The sequence below is a fragment of the Symphalangus syndactylus genome, chromosome 10, assembly GCF_028878055.3.
Source record: "Symphalangus syndactylus isolate Jambi chromosome 10, NHGRI_mSymSyn1-v2.1_pri, whole genome shotgun sequence".
NCBI lineage: Eukaryota > Metazoa > Chordata > Mammalia > Primates > Hylobatidae > Symphalangus > Symphalangus syndactylus.
This window is the reverse complement of record NC_072432.2, coordinates 103476946-103498336: the sequence shown is the minus strand read 5'-3', so window position 1 is coordinate 103498336 and position 21391 is coordinate 103476946. Positions and strand designations below refer to the sequence as shown.

General features: G+C 43.9%; 1 protein-coding gene across 8 annotated transcripts in view; it reads left to right on the top strand.

Annotated features, from left to right (window-relative positions):
- Positions 1 to 21391, top strand: part of EPHB1 (EPH receptor B1) — a 453083-nt gene that overhangs the window by 361084 nt on the left and 70608 nt on the right. For all 8 annotated transcript variants that reach the window (XM_055295345.2, XM_055295339.2, XM_063611327.1 and 5 more), the window contains one exon: positions 10828 to 10950. In XM_055295345.2, coding sequence (XP_055151320.1) covers positions 10828 to 10950 — 123 coding nt within the window. The remainder of the gene's footprint in view (positions 1 to 10827; positions 10951 to 21391) is intronic.

Sequence of the window (21391 nt, the reverse complement as noted above, 5' to 3'; positions counted from 1 at the left end):
TCCCTGCTTCCCTGCCTCTGCCTCAGGATCCTGACATTGCCTCCCTGACTCTTGCTCAGGGCTGGCTCTTTTTCATCATGAGCCACTGTAAGGTCCATTTCAGATCTGGCATCCTGTAAATGCTGTGGATAAAACATTTAGAGGTGGTCATGTCAGCCTGAAAGTGGAGCCAGGACCATAAGGATAAAAAATTAGGTTCAAAAGGAGGAATCTCCCTTCAAAGTCGAGAGATATCCAAAGATGCCTTAGGATGACTTAGGTGAGGGCTCCCTTTCCAAAAGTGTGCAAGCCAAACTTCACTCCTTGGGTGGGGTACAGAGGTTCTCCAAACATTGAGTGGGGTGAAACTTTGTGCCCTTTCGGCTGCTGCAACCTGAGATCTGGCTGTTCTCCTGCCCTCGAGGAGTAGCTATGCCAGGCCATCACATGGTGCCCATGTGCACAAAAGCATGCTTGCAAAATGCTCACAGCCACCTTTTGGGGGACTCTGTTACCTCTCAGGCCAACAGAGGAAGATTTTACTGGTTCCTGAGATCCATAGAAAAACCAGTCCTCAGTCTGCAGTAATAGTGGCCTTGCTGGAACAAGAGAGGACAGCTGAAGGAACATTGTTGGCCAGCTACATAGTCGCCATTCCTGGGACTCAGGATGGATGCAGGGTTGTTTGTGGGTCTGGGTTCACTCCCTTGGCTTCCTTGGAAGTCTGTCCTCTTTTTAATTCGGTTTGCCTTTTATAAATCTTGTCATTTTCCTCTATTCATAACTATTGTCTTTTGATCCAACCCTGGGCACCTGGCTCCTCTTTGCACCCAAGTTCTCTAAACTCAGTCTCATGCATTGCGTTGCATTTGTGCATTTACTCCTGTGAATATCCATCTCCCTGACTAAAGCTATTACTGTTGGAGAATCATGGTCAAAGAGTGTAGAGCTGGCGGATGGCTCAGCACACATATAACAGAAGGGGAAACTGAAGGCTCTGATAGAGGGAGGGCCTGGCCAAAGAGGGAGTAGGGGTAGAAGTAATGGGTTAGGGAACTCCCTGCACTGGGAGTTTTATTCTGGCAGCTCTCTTAAACTCATTGAACCTTCACAACCACTCTAAGAGAAAGGAACTAACCTAGGAAGATTAAGTGACTTATCTAGGGCACATGACTAAGTAACAGAGGCAGACTACACACCCTCTAAGCCCGGGTGCAGAGCCCGTGCTCTTTCCACAGCCTGATTATGAGGAGCAGCTCCAGGACTAATCCCAGCTGTCTAAGTTGGTGTTTTGTGGCTCCCCACTCTGCATCCCACTGCAGGAGGCAGAAAGATTGATAATGTCTGATCCGAATGTGTGCACATAACTATACCTGGACCATCCACAGGCATGAACTTCCGGGGGATGCAGACAGCAATTTGGAGCTCTGAGATCTTCCTGACTGGGGAGTAACAGAACACCAGCAGCTCCCCAGCTTGTTCATTAATGCCTGAGAGAGCCCCTGCCTCTCTTGCCTGCAGGCAAGGCACAGGACACTACAGAGAAGCTGGCAGCTCCTCCCCTCCCAGACCTTCCTTTCAAACTGATGCAAAGGCTGAAGAAGAGATGACAGAAATGTTTGCACACAGAATACCTTCTCTAGCTAGTTGAGACATGGCGGATCTAGTAAATCTGAGAACATAATGTGGCTTCTAGGGCACTGGTTTAATGTTCATCCTGAGAGCCTGGAGCACAGTGAACAGGAATATAGAGAATTTGGATTTGGGTGGAAAGAGACTAGCTGGAAAGCAGGTTGGAAGAGAAGATGTACTGGGTGTGGTGCTGGATGCTCTTCATCTGAGCCTATCATGCATGTTCAAGGGTAGGAGGGTGGGGATGTGGCTTTCTGAGTCCTGGAAGAGGCAGAGAAACAGCTTGTTCTCATGGTTTTTGTGGGCCCATTTTCAGTAGGTGCTGGCTGACTAACAATTGCCTGGATGAGATGATTTAGGCAGGCCAGGTGGCCACCTCGATGATCTAGGTGGGCAAGTGTAAGTTTGAGAATCTATCTTGAAAAAAGTTCCAGTTGATTCTACATTTGGGAAACGTAGAATCTGAAAGGTATTTACAAGGATTAGGTTACTACATACTTTGTAGAGGTTGACACCTCCCTTATTTCTGAGTTGGGTGGAATGTGTGGGGGGTAGGGAGAGTGGAAGATGAGAGCTTGTTAAGGGGTTTCGGGTCAAGGGCTTTCAGAAAGCGGCCCTGACAGACTCACGTCCGTGTGTAGGCAACTGCAGATAACATTACAGCACTACTGTTGGTGAACTTTGGGAAAAGCACAAACAAATGGGGTATGTGCCTGAAGAGTTTAGACTGGCAAACACCCTAGTTTTCACATAGGGTAAGAGGGCAGAGCACAGAGATTACAGAACAGGAGTCTGAACTTGATCCCTGCCAAACACTTGGATAGATGATTAAGCAGATGAGTTCTGGGCATTTACACTTGAATTCAGTGATCATTGGGAACCCCCAAAGATTCGTTAAGAAAAAAAATATGAGGGCCTCATCTAATTTACCAGGGTTATACCTTTAGTAAATTCAAGAGGAATTGCAGATGGAGTGAATTTTTATTTCGAAAAAAATATTTTATGGTCTCCTAAGGGAAAGCATTTTTAAGTGGATACTGAGCTTGTCTTCCTACCAAAAGAAAGTAGGTTAGTGACTCTGTCAGCCAGGAAGGAAGTCCCTGGTGTTATTTTAGTCCTTGTCCTATTCAATCTCTTGTTTGTTTGATTGTTTTTTAAATTCATGACTCAGGTGCAAGCATAGGGAAGCTTATCGAGTGTGTAGGTAACATTTGGAGAGCATAACTATCACCATAGAAGATGAATCAAAATTCAGAACTATCCAACAGCTTTGAATGCTAATTTGAAATCTGCAAGACAAAATGTTAGCAGGATAAATCTGGAATCTAGTGTTTAGGTTAAAACAAAAATAAAGCAGTGCAAATAGGAGACCTAACTTGCTGTTTGTTTGTGTGAAAAAAATGAGTTAGTTGACCACATTCTTAATATCAGTGATATATAGCTGACAAAAATCCAAGCAATGTTATTGATGCAGTATAATACTACTAATAACCACCAGTATTGCACACTTACTCTGTTAAACACTTTACATAAATTAACTAGTTTCATCCCTCTAACAGCCCCATGAGGTACATTTTGCATATGAAGAAACAAAGCCTCAGAGAGAACAAGTAACCTGTTCAGAGTCTTGGAATTAGTGATTTGCAAAAGAAGGTTTAAAACTCAGATCTGTCTGACTCTGTGGTCTCGATAAGGGTTCAGATCAGAAAAGGTGATATATAAACAGTGTCTTCTGTGTGGTAAGAACACATCTAGAGTGATGTTAGTTCTGGGATCCCATTTCGAGAAGGACATTGTCTGCAAAGTAGCTGTCCAGAAGACAGCAGCTTGCTGGTGGAGCAGTGGCAAGTTCTGATCTGCTGCCAAAGAGACTTGGAAATGCCAGTGTTCAGTGCTGCAGACACCCAGGCAGGGACCTGGAAGTCATCATCCAGCATAATGCCATTATGGCAAAAGAAAGATGTTGTTGGCTTCATGAGATTAAATGGCACCATCAAGTGAAATATCAAAGTAGGCCAGATTTATTCATTGTAAGTGCACTGCTTCCTCACTAGAGCTGTCCAGCAAAGAGACAGTCTGCCTTGCAGGGAGGTGTGAGTTCTCTGTTCCTATTCAAGCAGAGACTAGATAGCTGTCAGTAAAGGATGCTAGAGAGAAGATTTCTGCTTTAGACAGGACATTGGACAAAATTACACCCAGAAACATGTCTAGTTCCAAGATTCCACACCCAGTTTCTGGATTCTGGGTGGTGCCTGTATTTCAGAACTGCAAGGGACACAGCATCCAGCCCAGAAGAAATCACCTCAGGAACCAAAGTGCAGGTCAGGTGTGTCCCTGAAGGAGGGAGACAGACTGGCAATTTTGGCTCCCTCTTCTGGAGGGTAACCAGAGCATTAGTCACTGAGAAGAGTAAATGAAGTCTTATTGGGAGAGGAGGAAAGGCTACTTGGTACAAAAGGTGGCTGAGTTTACAGCGGGGGCTTATTAAATGTCAAATAAATTTTATGAGCTAGATTCACCCATGTGTCTGCCGCTGGCTGTAAGCCGGAGACTCAAGAAACTGTGTTAACTCTTTTGGTGCTGAGATCATCAGCTCCTGCCCTTGGCTTCCCAACAGCTCCTCAGTGACCCAGAATCAGTGGGCCTTGCTGGGAAGGACTGGCCTGTCCCCGTTATTGATACCCACAAAGCAGAGAGATGTTAAGCTTTTTTTCTGAAATACTTTCTTCAAGAGGAAGCAGCTATGGTCTACTTTCCTTTGGGAGATAGATGTTCAGCAATAACTGGTTTTTGGGGCAGATCCCAAAAATGTGGTAAAACCCCCAAACACAAAGTGTCAGGAAGGTCCTCCTCCCACCCACTGCTTTTCCAGCCTGCATTGTCTGCCCTGAGGTTCCTGTCCTAGGTTCTTCCTCAAGCACCTGCTGGGCACCCATGACCCCTTCTCTCATGGAAAAAGACAACCACCCATTGTCCTGGTCTTAGCCCTCAGAAGTCGGTGGGGCAAACTATTTCTAGTGCTCTTCAGCCTTCACTAGCTGGTTTACTCCAAGAAACTGCTCAGTCCTCAGCCTTTCAGGTACCACCCATGTGCCTCCCAAACCCACAACTCCAGCTCCACTCTTCTGACTGTTTTCAGTCCGAGTTTCCTGACAAGCATCTAAGCACCTGCATATTGCATTTGTACATCCAAAGTCTAAAACCACATGTGCCAGCACCTCTTACGATAGGATTTCTTTCCAAAAGCCCTTCACCTGGTTAATAGTGCCATGTGATTCTAGAAGTCTTGGCATTGACTTGGATTCATCTTGCCCCTCCCTAATTCCCCATGTCTGACTGCTCATCAACTGCAACCACTTCTTCCTTTGAAATTTGTCTTGTCTCTTCTGCTGTTCTTGTTGCAGCACTCCAGTCGAAAACTCTGTTATCTTACACCTGAATTAGTATTACATAACAACCTCATAGCTATTTTTCCAACCTCCAGCCCCTTCCCCACAGCACTACATGCAAATGCTGCAGCTTGCCAGCAAAATGAGTCCCCCAATGCCCCACTTTCTGTACATCCGTACCCTGCTGATGGAACCATTGTCAGCTCTGTGTGTCCCATGACATCAATCCTAATGCCTCTATTTGGTAACCAAGGCCTTCCCATGCTTCTGACTATCACTGATTCCCTTCACATTCAAGCTGGTATTACTCTCCCCACTCATGCACTGCCAGGCCTCTGTTAGCTGCAGCTCACGACACTCCAGGCCCCTCTTTTTCCAGTGCAATACGATGTGCACTTGTCCTTTCAGGCTCAAGCCGAGTTCTGATGTTTTCAAGATTCTGACCCTGAAGACTGGCACCCATAGCCTCTGCCTTTTCTGGTCTCTGCAGCACTTGCAACCCATTTCCAGATGTGGGCTCCTGATCTAAGACTATCCAGCACTGTTCTCCAGTTATTTCATATCTTAATTGCCTAAAGAAACTTGTGAAATTTGTTTTGCCAATAGCTTCCACAGTTCTTAGCACAGTGCTGGTTTGGAGTCCTGATTAGTGTTGAGGAAAAGGGTTGATCAACATACTGAGGCGGAAGATTGGATGAAGTCCCTGTATGTAAAGATCTCCAAACACATAAAACCCCTTGTGATTAAATATCTGGACCAATTTTAGGGGAGTCACAAAAATGACTTCATCTGCCTTGAATCCAGAATGAAGAACAAAAAGCCACACTTTCTCATTGGTCTGTTCAAACCTGCTGGGACACAAACATATTAAGACTAAATACAGCCTAATGCACTACCTCTGGCACCATATTGTGGAATTCTGGGCATCCTCCACCAGCTGGGAAGTGCCAGGTTTGTCCTGGCACCCCTGGAGCCATGTGGGTATTCGTGATATCCACTAAGATGTCCACGGTATTGATTTTGTACTTCCTAAATGCACAGGAGGCCTGGATAGAAGCATTCACTCCTCTCCCTCCAGCTTTCAATCCCCAAATATCAGCTACTGTTCAAATTGGCCCTTTCCAGCCCTCTTCTGCTCTTCCCTGAGACCCTGGCACTTGTAAAGAGTCTCGCCGACTTTTCAGATACGCTCTACATGTCTGCGACATCCCCAGAGATATGACCCAGCCTTTTCACTTTTGAGAGCATCCTGATATACTGATGCAGGGTCTCTGACAATGATCAGAAGTTTCTTCTGCTTCAAGAACTACTCCATTCCATGCAAAAAGGTTCTGGACAGTGGCTAAATCATTTCTCCCCAAACCTAATATATTTAAAGGCTTGGTTCATGTTCAAGATTTCATAATTCTCCTGAGACTATGGTCCTTTAAGGCTGTAGTTAATCTCAACTATAGCATAAGTGAATTTTGAGGTCAAAGAACACACATGAATGCAAAGTAGATCTTTAATCAAACTTAATAAATTAAAAGAACATAAAATTAAAGATTTTTCTCTCTTTCGAGGTACTAATAATCAGCAGTTTAAATCAATACATAACATTTTTGTGCCAAAGGTATATGAAAATAATTGGAAACTATAAAATATAAATATGTTAACAATATTTATATTAGCAATAATGATAATATAAAGCATTGTACAGATTACTATAAAATGCTTTACGTTATAGGGATATATTACATCTGATATTATTATTAGTGCCACTAATAATATTTCCCCAACACTCACAAATCTGAGAACGTTTTCTGAGCCCTGTCTCCAAATGTTTGGCTGTGCCTGACTCTGTAGCTGACTTGAATTCCTTGTTCACTGTCTGATGATTCATTGCACTAAACACCATTTTCCTGATAATTAAAAACTGCTCACTGGCAAGTGGGAGCAGGAACAGGCTGATGTAGGATTTATGCAGAAACACAAAATGAGCCAAAAGACAAATGACCTGTTCTGCCTAGCTAAAGCCTTTTTTTTTCCCCTCATCATCTTCTAAGATTTGGAAAGGCTAGCTATACTGCAGGAGGGAGGTCTAGGAAGATGTGTCATTCTGGGATGAGGCAGATGCAGGGGGAGCCCTTACATGCTTGGTTGAGACTGCTCAACCAAGTCACTCTCCCAATTTAGAACACAGACTGCTGCCCCCCCCCCCCCCAAACAGAGGAGCAACACCAAGGCCACCTTCTCAGCCCACCCTATCAGACCTTAGGGGAAAGTCATTGAGTTTGCGCCATTTGTTAGACCAATGATTCACTTTTTCAGTTTCCCTTCTTCAGTGTGACAATGCTTTCCTCAATTTCAGGGGAAATGAGTGCTGAGTCTAATTGTTACATAGATGCAGCCATTAAGATGTTCTAAACTGAGGTTGCATCACTACTCCAGGCAGCCTTCTTGGCTTCTGGGGAAAGGCCTCAGTGACACCAATGCCCATGGCCCCAGAACAGCAGCTGTGACATCACATATATGTGTGCACACACACGCACACACATACTTCTTAATTCTACAAGCTAGCAAAGCAGCACAACTCTCTTCATCAGTAAAGTGCACCCATCTTCACAGTGCAGACTTTGTTCCATTTATGTGCACTTATTTGCACATTACTGGCCCAAAAGAATCCTGGCACCATTAAGAGATGAGCCCTTTCCCTTCTGGGAATAGCTCCTTCCTTGAACTGATTGGGGCCAATATCTGTAAAACTCATTAACCCAGAATCCTTTCCCATTCATCCTTATGTATGTCTTTACTTGCAAACCATTCATTACTGCATATTCTAGATTGTTTAATTAATTTCCACGGAAGAGTTCCTGTAGGATAGCTTAGCATACATCGTTCAAAAGCCTTTGATCTAAAATAACAAGGTAGTTATTTTTGAAGTAACTAATATAACCCTAAGCGGCTTACAACCACCACTGCCCACCCTCCGCTTACTTCCTCTTCCTACCTCCCCAAATACTTCCTAGAACAATTTACTGATGATATAACAAGTCTATCAGTCAGTGAGTCATCACTGTACATCAGGCGCTGTGCTAGGTATGTCGTCAGCAATATGTTCTTTAATCTCACAGCCAACTTGGGAGGGAGATGTTACCGGCCTCATTGGCAGAGGAGAAAACCATGCTAAGAGATGTGTGCCAACTTGTCACATTACACAGGGCTAGTAAAAGGTTTGGGGGCCCTGACCTCACCTGTGGGTCCCAGCATCTGGGCTGTTTACCTCCTCTCACCACAGCACAGAATTTGGGAGAAGTCACAGCTTGTTAACACTGACCTGCTGTCGCTTTTGCATTCTGAGTGCATCTGTTGCTGCCAGTCGCACATCAGCTAGCTTCTACCTGCGGCATCAGTGTTTCTTTGCCTGACTGCTTTCCCTGGCCCTGGAGCCTCCCCTGCCCACCCGTACGACAGGCCAAGCAGCCCCTGACCAATTGTGTGGAAATATCACAGCTCCCTTGACCCCAGAGTGGGACAACTCTGAAGTATGTGCTAAACTAGACATTGCTTAGATGTGAATCTCAGGGGAATTAGGCCTGCTCAATGACCCGCAGTGGTCAGTGGCTTGAGAACTCACCTCTTACAGGCTGCCTTCCTTTCCCTATCTTACTTCCCTTCTCATCTCAGGTACTTCTTGGGATCACCACCCAGATAAGCCACTTGCCTCTAGGGCTGCTTCTGGGGGAACCCAAGGTAAGACAGGGTGGCCTGGAGATGCTGACCTGGGTTCTCTATATGCTTCCAATCTGGTTTGGCTGTTCTTACTCTTCACTTGTTCTTTATAACAAATCAAAAATGACTGGCACCCCCATCTCCATTTATCTCTTTGTCCACTGTTATTAAAGTAGAAGTCTCTTCGTACACACACACATCCCTCATATCCATCCTGGGGACTAGAATATTCTACATAAAGGTGAGGATCTCTCAGTTTGCTTTGTCCAAACTTCAGTCTATACATTCCCAAGTCAGTGTCCTCCCAAAGCTTTCAAGGAGCCTTCTAGAATGGTGTGAACAACCCTAAAACAAGTGACTGGGAGTAACTCATCTTTCAGAAAAAAACTGTTCTTCTGGGCAGGACACCTGGCCCTCCTTATCTTAAAAAATAATCCCCTCAGGCCAGGCGCGGTGGCTCACACCCGTAATCCCAGCACTTTGGGAGGCCGAGGTGGGTGGATCATTAGGTCAGGAGTTCAAGACCAGCCTGGGAAACCCCATTTGTATGGGAAATACAAAAATTAGCCAGGCGTGGTGGTACATGCCTGTAATCCCAGCTACTCAGGAGGCTGAGGCAGAAGAATCACTTGAACCCGGGAGGCGAAGGTTGCAGTGCGCCGAGATCACACCACTGCACTCCAGCCTGGGTGACAGAGCAAGACTCTGTCTCAAAAAAAAAAAAAAAAAAAAAAAAAATTCCCCCAATGGTTTGCTTTGCTATATCTTCTGTCTTCCATTGGATTACACTCTAGTATTTCCAGTCCTTGCCTGAATTGGTGACCAAGCAACACCAGTTTAGGGAGCTATAGAGCCATCAGAAGTTTTTTGGATGGAAAATGTCAAAACTAGAGCTGGAGGTCACCAGGGAACAAGCTGTAGTGGCGAGGGGTGGGGAACATGAAGAGGGAGGAGGTGCTAAATGGAGCTCATGAAACCTGAGGCCTAACCTCAGCCTTAGGCCCCAGTCACTGCACCTGGAGCTGTGTGGCTTTTTTAGGCCTGCCTGCCCCTGCTGACCTGACTGTTTCTTGAATGAGACAGCAGTACCTGGCAGAGAAAGCCCCTTACTCTTCCCAAGGCTGTGATACCAGACCTTGTCATTTGACCTTCGAAGCCCCAGCCTTTCCACCACTCACCACCATGTAAACAATTCCTGTACTTTGCTTAATGACATATCAAACGTGTTGAAAAATTACATTGAAAATGAATGCATTTGTTTCTTGGGTTCCATTTCCTTTTTTTTGTTCTCGCTCCTCTACTTTTTGAATGTATTTTTTCTGCAGTGACAATTCTCTACTTTCTCCCCATGCACACCTATTTATCTTACCACTGTATATATCAGTGACAAGGCCTATATTCCTTTGTGTATTTCTCATTCACCATTTTATTTGTTTTTCATACTTCATGTGTCCGAAGGCATGAAGAATCAATCACCATTTTTCTTTCATACCACCTCATTTTTTCTATGTAGACTTTGCCCTTTTCTCTATTATTATTTTCTAAGCTTTTCTTTCCACATTGTCTCTTCTGGTGAACCATCTTGGCACTTCCATATCCAGATTTTTCTAACAGCAATTTCTCTCTTTGTAAAAAAATCCATCCTCATCCCTCTTACAGCCCTGCACCACAGCCGTCAGTTATAACCTTAACAGTGGCCTCTGCTCAGGAAAGTTGTCAAGTTGATAAATATTGATATCTACCCTACCATTTTACCACCACTTTTCTGCTAATGCATTTGGTTGGCATCAATCAGCTTCCTTGCCTTCTGTGAGCGCCCGGTGTGGGAACTGGTCCCGATCTGTCACTTATAAGTAATCTGCTCCACATTTCATCAAGAGCTCAAAAAAAGAAGAAAATATGGAGGAGAAGTAGAGGATAGAGAATCAGTCTAGAATGACCCAGGAGGAAGGGAGATGGGGAGGCCCAGCAAGAGGAGGAGAGGCAGAGAAAAGTTACAGCCTGGTGGGTAGGAGAGCTCCTCCCAGGAATGCCCTTAGTGCTGGGGACATCAGCAGTGCTGAATGACAACCGTGTCCTCTTTGGGATGTTAACTCTGTTTATCTCCTCCAACAAGGCTCCCCAGGTATGAAGATCTACATTGACCCCTTCACTTATGAGGATCCCAACGAAGCTGTCCGGGAGTTTGCCAAGGAGATTGATGTATCTTTTGTGAAAATTGAAGAGGTCATCGGAGCAGGTATGGCTCTTCCCTGTCTTGTTTCTGTTCTCCTGGTGTCCAAACATCTTCTTTCCGCCACCCTAGATGGTCTTTTTCAGTATGAAAAGCCCCATTAGGAGGAGAGCTTCTATCTTCTTTCTCCTCAGAAGATGAGTCTGAACTATCTACATGTGTATCTAGGACAGAGAGAAAACCTCATTTGGGATCTTTGGGGACCTTGACCATGGTGGCCAAGCTTGTCTGCTGTTGCAGAAAAGTCAGCTGCAGTTTAATGGATTCAGAAATAACTCTGGAAATGGACCACCAAATGCAGATAAGGTACTTAGTTGAGAAGGCTTTGAAAGAAATCTACATTTTTGGTATTCCACTTATTAACAATGATATCTCAATGGCTTAAAGTCAAGATATCTTGCCATACTGTAAGTTCTCCATTTCCCATGTACATGAATTTGAAGACAGACCATGATGAGTAGAAGAGAGACCACTGTTTCCAGAAGAAAGTCAGCCTTCTTTTTTTTTGTTTGTTTGTTTTTGTTTGTTTGTTTGTTTTACAAAAAATCTATGGTATAGCTGGTAACAACACAAGACAAATTTCACTCTCAAGAAATGTGTGTGCCCTAATCCATCTTCCTGCACTGGAATAGAAACCCATCCCATGTAAAACTCACTGCCTGAGATGCTCTCAGGAAATCATACCTAAGACTGATCTAGAATTTTCATCTTCCTTCAATGGGTTAGTAGTTGAGTCAATTTGGTAATGGACCTAGCCTTATTAATGTAAATGAGATAAAACATCTCAAAAATCACTAAAAGAAATCTCATTCCTGCATCTTATGAACCTTTTTAAAAGATGTTTAAATTTGTTTTATTTTCTTCTACAACATTCTTCATCTTTTCTTCCTCTTCAATTCTTGTTAGCCATTGTCCAAGCTCTCTTCACTAATATGCTGTCATCTTTTTTAGGTTCTTAGATCTAGAAGTGCTTTATTCATATCATTATTGGGAAAGCCATGGAATTGCCTCTCTCAATAATATTTTAACTCAATAAAATATGTTTAGTCAAAGTCTTACAGCTACTTCATATATTATCTTTAGGGGGAATGTCACCGTCTTTCTGTTCACTGCTCTCTTAATGCACTCAGGGGTCAAAAAGCCATCTTTGAAATTGGAAGTCACATTTGAGAGTCTACCCCATTAGGCCGCCATCTTCCTGCTCTGGTTTCCCTCTTGAATAGCTTCGTCCTCACACTTCTTTCAGCATAAGTGTGGTGGGTGCTGGGAAATGACACACCACCTACTCCCGCCAACCCCTCAGGAGTTTCAGCTGGGTCACCAGACTCAGATCCACTTGAGTTTATGCATATTTCCCATTGACTTTTACATTAAGAATGTTGCTGAACCACGACTTTCACTTCTGTGCACATAATTTTCTCTTCCCCTTTAGATGCTGACATATTTAAGGATCATGCCTTGGAAGGCTGGGTACCAGATAAATTGGATAACTCTTAAGGGCTCAGATTTCTCCAGTAAACATCAAAGAGTGTTGGGGAGGCGGGCTTTCAGTCCTGTACTCTGTTTGCTCGCATTATTAATTGTTGTTATGGCTTGTGGTAATGGTGCTAGTGACTTTAATGTTGTTATTTATGTCATGTGCTTAGAGCGATGTGTTCTGGACTGTATTTCATCCCAGAGAGCACACATCAGCCCCACCCCCGCCTGCTTTTGTCAGAGGAGGAGTAAAGAGCTTTCTCACTTTGTGACCCTACTGGATAGTTACAATTTGGAGTGAGTTCACCAGCTGCTGGATGCCCGTAAAAGGACAATTGATAGTTCTGCCCCATCCTTCACCTCCATTTGTGTGTAGCATTTGCCAGTGCTGCCATGTTTGTGCATTCTGCTCAGAGAAGGTTCAGTCCTCTCCATGACTCACGTGGTATTGGGGAGAAATGATGCATTTAGTAGTTTCTATGATGCCCAGTAGCATGGCATAAAGACCTCTGCCCAGTTACTCTGCCCAGTTACCACTCTCTAGCAGAGACCCATCTCCTTGTAATTCAGAATATCCCAGAGCGAATCCTTGTGGATGTTAACTTACTATGCATAACTTCATGCAATTTTAACAGAAGACACTCCTGAAGGGAACCAATTTTTCTCCAGGTCCTTTTCTCCTCTGTCGTCACTCTCATTTCCCCTCATACCCTGCCCCACTGAGGCTGACTCTTCAGTGCTAAAAGAGCTGGTGTGAAGGTCAAATTGTTTTAAAAGTAAGGAATTTGTTAAGGTAAGATTTATGCCATGTAACTGGCAATGTTTCTCTTAGCCACTTGAAATACTTGAAGCAGGCAGAAAACGTGGGTTGCAAAATGGCAACGAAACATGAAAAGAAGAACCAGAAGTCCTTTATTCTTCTCTCTCTCTCCCTCCCTCTTTCCTCTCTCCCTCCTCTTCTTCCCTTAGGCTTTTACTGAATACTTCTTATATGCTGGATGTGGCGTTCCAGAGGCAAATAAACAGACTCAGAGATCTGACAGATTTAGTGGGAAAAAATCAGGCCAGTAACAGTTAATTATTCCACACCATCCACACAGGCATGTATTATGCAAAGTGTGGGGCCAGCGCAGAGCAGCATCCAGCTTGCTGTTCTGGGAGGGGCTGAGCGTATCAGGAAGGCTCTGCAAAGAATGACCTTTGGCCTGAGCCTTCGAGGATAAACACTAGTAGAAAAAGTAAGTTTTTATGAGGTGTATGAGAGAATGAGATAGTGACAGAAGAGGAAAACTAAATGATTTAAGAAGGATAATGAACATGATCTTCCAGCAGTGGACATGCTATGCTGGACAGCCTGCAGTTGCTTGCAAGAGCCAATTATGCACATCTGTTTCTAGCCCCATGTTTAGTGACACCATGTTGGTAGCTTGACATCAGCCATAGTAGAAGTATTTACACCATGGGAACAGGCAAATGCTACAAATCCTGAGCCTGCCCTCTGTTTGTTCTTTCTTTTCTTTTCTTTTCTTTTCTCTTTTCTTTTCTTTTCTTTCTTTTCTTTTCTTTTTTCTTTTCTTTTCTTTCTTTCTTTCTTTCTTTCTTTCTTTCTTTCTTTCTTCCTTCCTTCCTTCCTTCCTTTCTTCCTTCCTTCCTTCCTTCCTTCCTTCCCTCTTTCTTTCTTTCTCTTTCTCTCTCTCTCTTCCTTTCTTTCTTCTTGACATCAATCATAGTGGGAGTATTTACACTACGAGAATTGGCAAATGCTACAAATCATGAGGCCCTTCCTTCCTCCCTCCCTCCCTCCCTTCCTTCCTTCCTTCCTTCCTTCCTTCCTTCCTTCCTTCCTTCCTTCCTTCCTTCCTGGAAAGCTGGTAATTGAACACTTATAAGCACATCCCCACCCTCCAAACTATGTAAAGTTATTTCAAAGAGGTTGCAGAAGAACTATTCTGCACCAGCTAAATATAGAGCCAGAGGAGAAGGCTGTGTTTGTTGCAGGAGGGATTAAGTTTAGAGTTCAGAAAGATCTTTATTCATTAAACATTGTTTCTGTGCACATGACTGGGGGTGATGCTGGAAAAATATACTCAATGCCTAACAAGTCCTGCCATGCAGGGGTTGTTGTCTAAAGCACACACATTCAATGCCACTCAGTGAGAGGAAGGCAGTGATTGAGAGCTCAGATGAGGGCCCAGAGAATGTGTAGCCCTGGAGATGGGAGAGAAGGCTTGATGGCAGGAGGGGACTCAGGGAAAAGGGACAAAGTGGCCCCTGAGGTTGCAAAGGCTTTGGATGGACTGACGTTGTGTGTCACATCCTGAGAACAAGGGGAAAGAAAGTTGCTGGAGAGGGATTGCCTGTGGGTAAGTATTGAACACTAAATCTGGAGAATCAGCCCAAGATCTAGAGATCCAGAGGCTGCTATATGAATTTTATCCCATAGAAAATGGGTTCTATAGCAGGGTGGGTGAAAGGACCAAGGTTCTAGCAAGCTGAATCCTATAAATGCTGTGCTTGGATTGGACTGGAAGAGAGGGATGGGAAAGAATGGGTAAAACCCTGGAGGTGTGAAGACAAGTTATGGGGTTTTGTTTAGATGTTACGGAGAGGCTTTGAGATGGTTGATGCTAGGATCAAGGCTGCATATAAGTGACTAAACTTACCCAAACTGGGGTATACCCAAATGAATGTGATGAATGGAATGACTAGTGGGCTTGGTGCCTGGAGTTGATGGGGAGTGGTAGCATGGAGGCTGTATGAGGGGCATCAGGTTAAGGGAGAGTAAGGCTGCCTGGCACCCAGGGTGTGGGGAGTGGCAGTTGTGCATGTGAGTGAAGACCCATGGAGGAAAATTAAGAAACTGTGAGGCGGAAAAGTTGCATCAACTGCCAAAGTTTCTCCTAAAGTTGTTGCAAATGTTGATCAAAGAAATAAAAATATAATAATTGTGAGCCAGGTGTGGTGCCACCCAAGAAGACAGTAATACATCATTAATTATTAAGTAATTATTTGTTTAATGTTCATCTTTCCTCACAAGGCTCAAAGTTCTATGGGAGCAAGGGAATGTATGTGTTTTGTTGGTCTGGTACCTGGCCTAGTGCATGGCACTTAAGTGCTCAATTAAATATTTGTTGTATATGTCAAATGAAAGTAGGTCCTTGGAGGGAGAACATGGCAGAGTTAAAAATCTGGAGAACTAGGTAGTGTTTGGGAGAATGAAGAGAGACTGGAGAGGTGGCATGAAATCATGAGTCATTTGATGCTCTGAAAGTGGCCCAGTGGAGTGAAGGAAAGCTGACCCTTCCTCTTCTCACTGCAGATAATGAGAGTAATTGAAGTATCTTTACAGAGGGCAGCAGGTTACCTTGGTATCTTCAGAGAATATCAGTTTATTGTTACCATGAGTCTGACTAATAGGCATCATCTCATAGGTCAACTCCAATGCATTGGTTAATTCTGGTCAGTTTGATCAGTAGACTTGCCCAGAACATGAGTCAGGGCTCTACAGCTTGAATGGCACTCCTGGGTTGTGCAGTGTGAAACCTGTATAACTGTATGCAACAGCCTAAGCATGACTGTCAGTGTATGACTACATAGGTAAAGGTGTCACCAGAAGTTGTTGGCAGAAGAAGACATGCCATTTGTATTTTCATTAATAAATATGTCTCCTCTGACTCTAGCAGCCAGTGATTCAACATTTCCAGGAATGGATGATCATCTGGAAGAAGGAAGCTTGCAGTGAAAGGGCTGTGTGAGAATAGTTGGGATGAGGGAATGTGTAATATGTGTGGATGGGGATGGAGTCATCTGTGAGGCCAACAAAGGCCCGGGTTTCCTTGGGGATGATTTGGCAGAAAGGTCACTTGCAAGTTTGACAGTCCTGGGTTCATTCAGAGTGCAGATGGGCAGCATGAGGGTAGCTCCACATTGAATAGAAGTTACGGCAAGAAGCATTTCTAGGAGAAGAAATCATAGACATGTCTCCAGGAACATAGTCAAAATAGCTAGCACCTCTTGAATACTCACCATGTGTCTGACAATACTCTACATCTTTCACAAGCATTGTCTCATTTAACTCTCTTATTGCTCTGTGAGTTAGAGCATATGTATGTGTATGCATGTATATTTTCTTGCAACTGGTAAGGAAATCAACATTCAGAGGATAGCTTGCCGAAGGCTGTGCTGCCAGTTAAGTTTATGATAGAGCTAGAATTTAAGCCCAGCTAGAGCTGATCTAGGTCTGGAGAATGTAACCCTCACATGAATGTAACCCTTCGGCTGTTGCATATAGTTACAGAGTGGCCAGCTGCCACTCTTGTTGCTGTGGAAAAGAGCGGCTCGGTATACAGAGACATTGCTTCCGATGGCATTTTGGAATACCCATTGCTTCTGTCTAGCAGTTTGGAATACTCAAGGCTCTTTGTTGGGAATTATGATACCATCCTAGAATTCATTATTACTCTATCGTGATGCTACAAAGACCGTCCCACATGGCCTGGAGAGAGCATGTCCTCATAGAATACCCTGGTCCTGTCTTTTGATTTTCTTCTTCTAAGTGTGATCATTATCAGCCTTAAGAAGGACAACAAGGATTGAGATATTTAGCATCTTTAATTATAAGTGCTTGCTTATGAAAATAAGCTAATTATATATAAAATATAGATGTATGTATGTGGGTGAAGATATATACACACATACGTGATGTATAGGTATGCAGTTGTCTAACAACTATAAAAAGCTACAAGAGGGCCGGGCACGGTTGCTCACGCTTGTAATCCCAGCACTTTGGGAGGCCGAGGCGGGCGGATCATGAGGTCAGGAGATCAAGACCACGGTGAAACCCCGTCTCTACTAAAAATACAAAAAAAATTAGCCGGGCGTGGTGGCGGGCGCCTGTAGTCCCAGCTACTCGGAGAGGCTGAGGCAGGAGAATGGCGTGAACCCAGGAGGCGGAGCTTGCAGTGAGCCGAGATCGCGCCACTGCACTCCAGCCTGGGCGACAGAGCGAGACTCCGTCTCAAAAAAAAAAAAAAAAAAAGCTACAAGAGAAAACAATTTTCCCTTACTCTCTGGATATTAGGTATTGTGAATACTGTAGCTGTCAAGCAGGTTCCATCTCATATGCCAACTCAATGGCCTGGTAATGAGTATCTGAGGAACTCTGATGAAAGGGTGAAGATGGTTGTGATCTACTAATAACGTCTATCCTTTGTGCAGGGTCAGGAAGTGGTGGAGTGTGTACCGTGGTTCTGCTCTCCCTGGTTTAGCCATAACTCATTTATCTTGCACAGGCTAATGTGTTAAAAACTTGCTTGAAAACATGCTTTAAAACCTAGTTTAAATGTATTCTTTAAAAATTCCATTTCTGGTGTAAGCTTGAATTAGTAACTAGAAGCTCTGCTTTCCTTTTTTTCCCCCCAAGGCAGTTTTTTACTTCAAAATGCTGCTTTTTTAAAAAAAGTGCAATTGTGTGTAGATTTGAGCTGTGCAAAACCAGAAGCTACTGCTTGAAATACCTGCTGGCAGGTGAATGTTTCGTTTTCAAAAATTGAGAATTCTTTTCTTCTGATTTTACATATAATAGTTGAGGCATTTAATGCTGCTGAACCACATTTTCTCTCTTCCTCATTTTGTCAAGGAAGGTAGGAAAGAGGAATTGGCAAGGAGCTGAAACTTGTAGGGAAAAATTTCAGCAGCTGTCTGGGAGGAAATGCAGAGGAATTGGTTAAATTACCCTCAGCTGACAGCCTTGAGGGCCAGGTTCTGAAACAGATGAAGCAGGCATTAGAATCACCTGGAGGCTGCTAAAACCCAGGTCACAGGCCCCACCTACTGAGCTTCTGATGCTGTGGGTGTAGGTAGGTTTTGGGAAAGTGGATTTTCTAACAAGTTCATAGGTGATACTGATGCTACTGGTCAAGAATCATAGTTCAAGAATCACTGCTGACCACACTGGCCACTAGACTGACCTACAGCTGGATCTGGGTCCTAACCAAATAGATGTTTGGCTATAGGAGAGGACCCAATGTCAGCCACAAAGATGTGTGCCAATCAAAGCCCAGTGGGACCAAAATTAGGCTGGCCACATTTACTCTCAGTAAAGAATCTGTGTGAACAGAATCAACCACAACCACTCCCCAGCACTGTCATTTCCTTTAAGCGTCTGTCTTAAATATAATGTTAACTCTTGAATTGCTGGAAATATTTTCTGGGTATTGTGAATTTTTATTAAAAATGAAAATGTTATGGCCGTGATTTGGAGCTCATGTAAAAGGAAGCTCTTTGGAGTTCAGATGATGGCAAATTGAAGTACCACAGACATCAAGTCCTGGCCCTGATTACAGGAAAATTATCAAAAAGCAAAAATAGTTTCTTGTAGATACTATATTAAACTGAAGTCAGGGATCACAGGCGACAGCAATTTCTTAGATAGTAAGTGACATAGGGTCTTGATTTCCTGTTTGTTATTAATAATAGAAATACGCCCATCGACTCCTACCTCTCTATAAGGCTGTAGGTTGTGGTGTGCTCAAGGGCCAGAAACCCAGACTTTAGCATCCTAGGCTTACCTGAAGACACCCTCCGTGCTCAGGCACCTGGCAGGGAAACTTCACCATGTCCCCCGGCAAAAAGCTCTGATGTGTCTTAGATCAGTCAGCATAAGTCTCAAAAGGCTGCAGAAACCTACTTTTCCTCTCTTTTCTCTTCCAGTGAGACCCCCCCACTCTGCACTCCCCCTCCCAACTACCTACTTCTGTTTTGTCTTTTTAAAACAGGCCTGGCGTGGTGGCTCACGCCTGTAATCCTAGCACTTTTGGAGGCTGAGGCAGGCAGATCACCTGAGGTCAGGAGTTCGAGACCAGCCTGGCCAACATGGAGAAACCCTGTCTCTACTAAAATAAAAAAATTAGACAAGAGTGGTGGCACAAGCCTGTAATCCCAGCTTCTTGGGAGGCTGAGGCAGGAGAATCTCTTGAACATGGGAATTGGAGGTGGCAGTGAGCCGAGATCACATCACTGTACTCCAGCCTGGGCAACAGAGCGAGACTGTCTAAAAAAAAAAATAAAGGCCAGGAGTGATGGTTCACGCCTGTAATACCAGCATTTTGGGAGCCCAAGGTGGGCAGATCACGAGGTCAGGAGTTCAAGACCAGCCTGGCCAACATAGTGAACCACCGTCTCTACTAAAAATACAAAAATTAACCGGGCGTGGTGGTGGGCGCCAGTAATCCCAGCTATTTGGGAGGCTGAGGCAGGAGAATTGCTTGAACCCGGAAGGCCGAGATTGCAGTGAGTCGAGATCACACCACTGCAATCCAGCCTGGGTGACACAGCAAGACTCTGTCTCAAAAAAAATAGGATAATAAATAAATAACCACCCACAAGTGTTTCGAACAGTTTGTAGTTTACAAAGCACTTTCTCCTAGACTTCTCTCAACACCCTGTTAGTAAAGCAAGACAGTTGGTCACTTCTTTTTATTGTATAACAAGGAGAAAGCTAAGTTCTGGAGAAATGAAGGGCCCGCCAACATCCAATGTCTCAGGTGTGGTTTGCGTGTAGACATGGAGCTTCTTCCTCCACTCACTACCAATTTTCCTCCCAACTGTACTCAGGGGCCTACTTAATTACAGGGGCGAACATAATCTCCTAGTGAGGATTAGATATTAAGTGACATCCTTTGCAGTTGGTGCTTTGAAAACCTCCTGGCTTGGAGAATATGAAGACATTTGTTTGCCAGACAGGAAAGGAGTTCTTTTTGCAGAATTTCCATTCTTTAAGTCACTGCAGAGCAGATTTCTGAGAGCAGTGACACCATGACCACGAAGGTAACCAACCACGAAGCCCACCATGCCCTACCCAAAGAAGGCATGTTTATATTTTATAATTTTTAAAAACTGTATGATGAATTTTTAGACTTGAAGACCAGTCACGAAGATTAAAAATTAAATAACATTTCCCAATTAAGAAAGTAGTTTGATTCATACTGTCCTATACATCTTCATTGATTTCTTCCTTCCTTTTTTTCTTCTTTCTCTCCTCTCACATCTATAAAGTCCATACTATGTGCCAGGCCCTGTGCAGTATGAGGCAGCCTATATGTGTGCTTTGCTTTCAAAAGTATTCAGAAGTACAGAGATAAATTTCAGGAATGCCATGGCTTTTGGCAGTTCACTAATTCATTTGAAAAGTGCTTGGATGGTTTAAGCCTATGGTTTTCAGCCTGAGCGGCATGTCAGTATCACTGGGCAGCCAGGCCTGGCTTCATGGACCTGTGACCGGTGCATTTTCACAGGGCCCGATGTTCAGAAGGACCTGCACTTGTTTTAATGCTCTGCTGTTACAGTATTGAAATTCTCAATAATTTTTGAACAAGGAGTCCTGCACTTTTACTTTGCACCATGCTCTGCAAATTATGTAACCAATCCTTTGGGCAGCTTTTAAATATGTCAATGTGCAGGCTGTACCCAGACCAATTCATCAGAATCTCTGAAGTGAGGCCTAGGCCTCTGGACTCTGTAAGTCTCTTCAGGTGATTCCAGTGGGCAGCCAACTTTGAGAACCACTGAGGTAGAACAGAAGTTCTCAACTGGAGTCTTTTTGTGTGTTGTGGCGGACATGAGATTCACTTGGAGCACTTTTCCAAACTCCACACATTGATAGGTAGAAACTGATAATTACACTGATTTCCAAATATTCTGATGCCACCCAACTACCAGGCAGGAGGCTTATATGAAAGACATCTGCCTATTAAACAGTATCACTTCTTTTGTTCTCACCTGGGTATTGAGTTGCTATGATAGCCACTATATATGACGTGTTTGGACCTGCACATTTGGGGCATGATGATCCCTGAACCATAACTTCATATCTGTGCAGCTTTATTCCCCATGGCCCTGCTAACTGAAACATAGCTATCTAGAGGCAGTATGGCAGGAAAAGATGGGTATGGACCACAACCCTGGCTGTGAC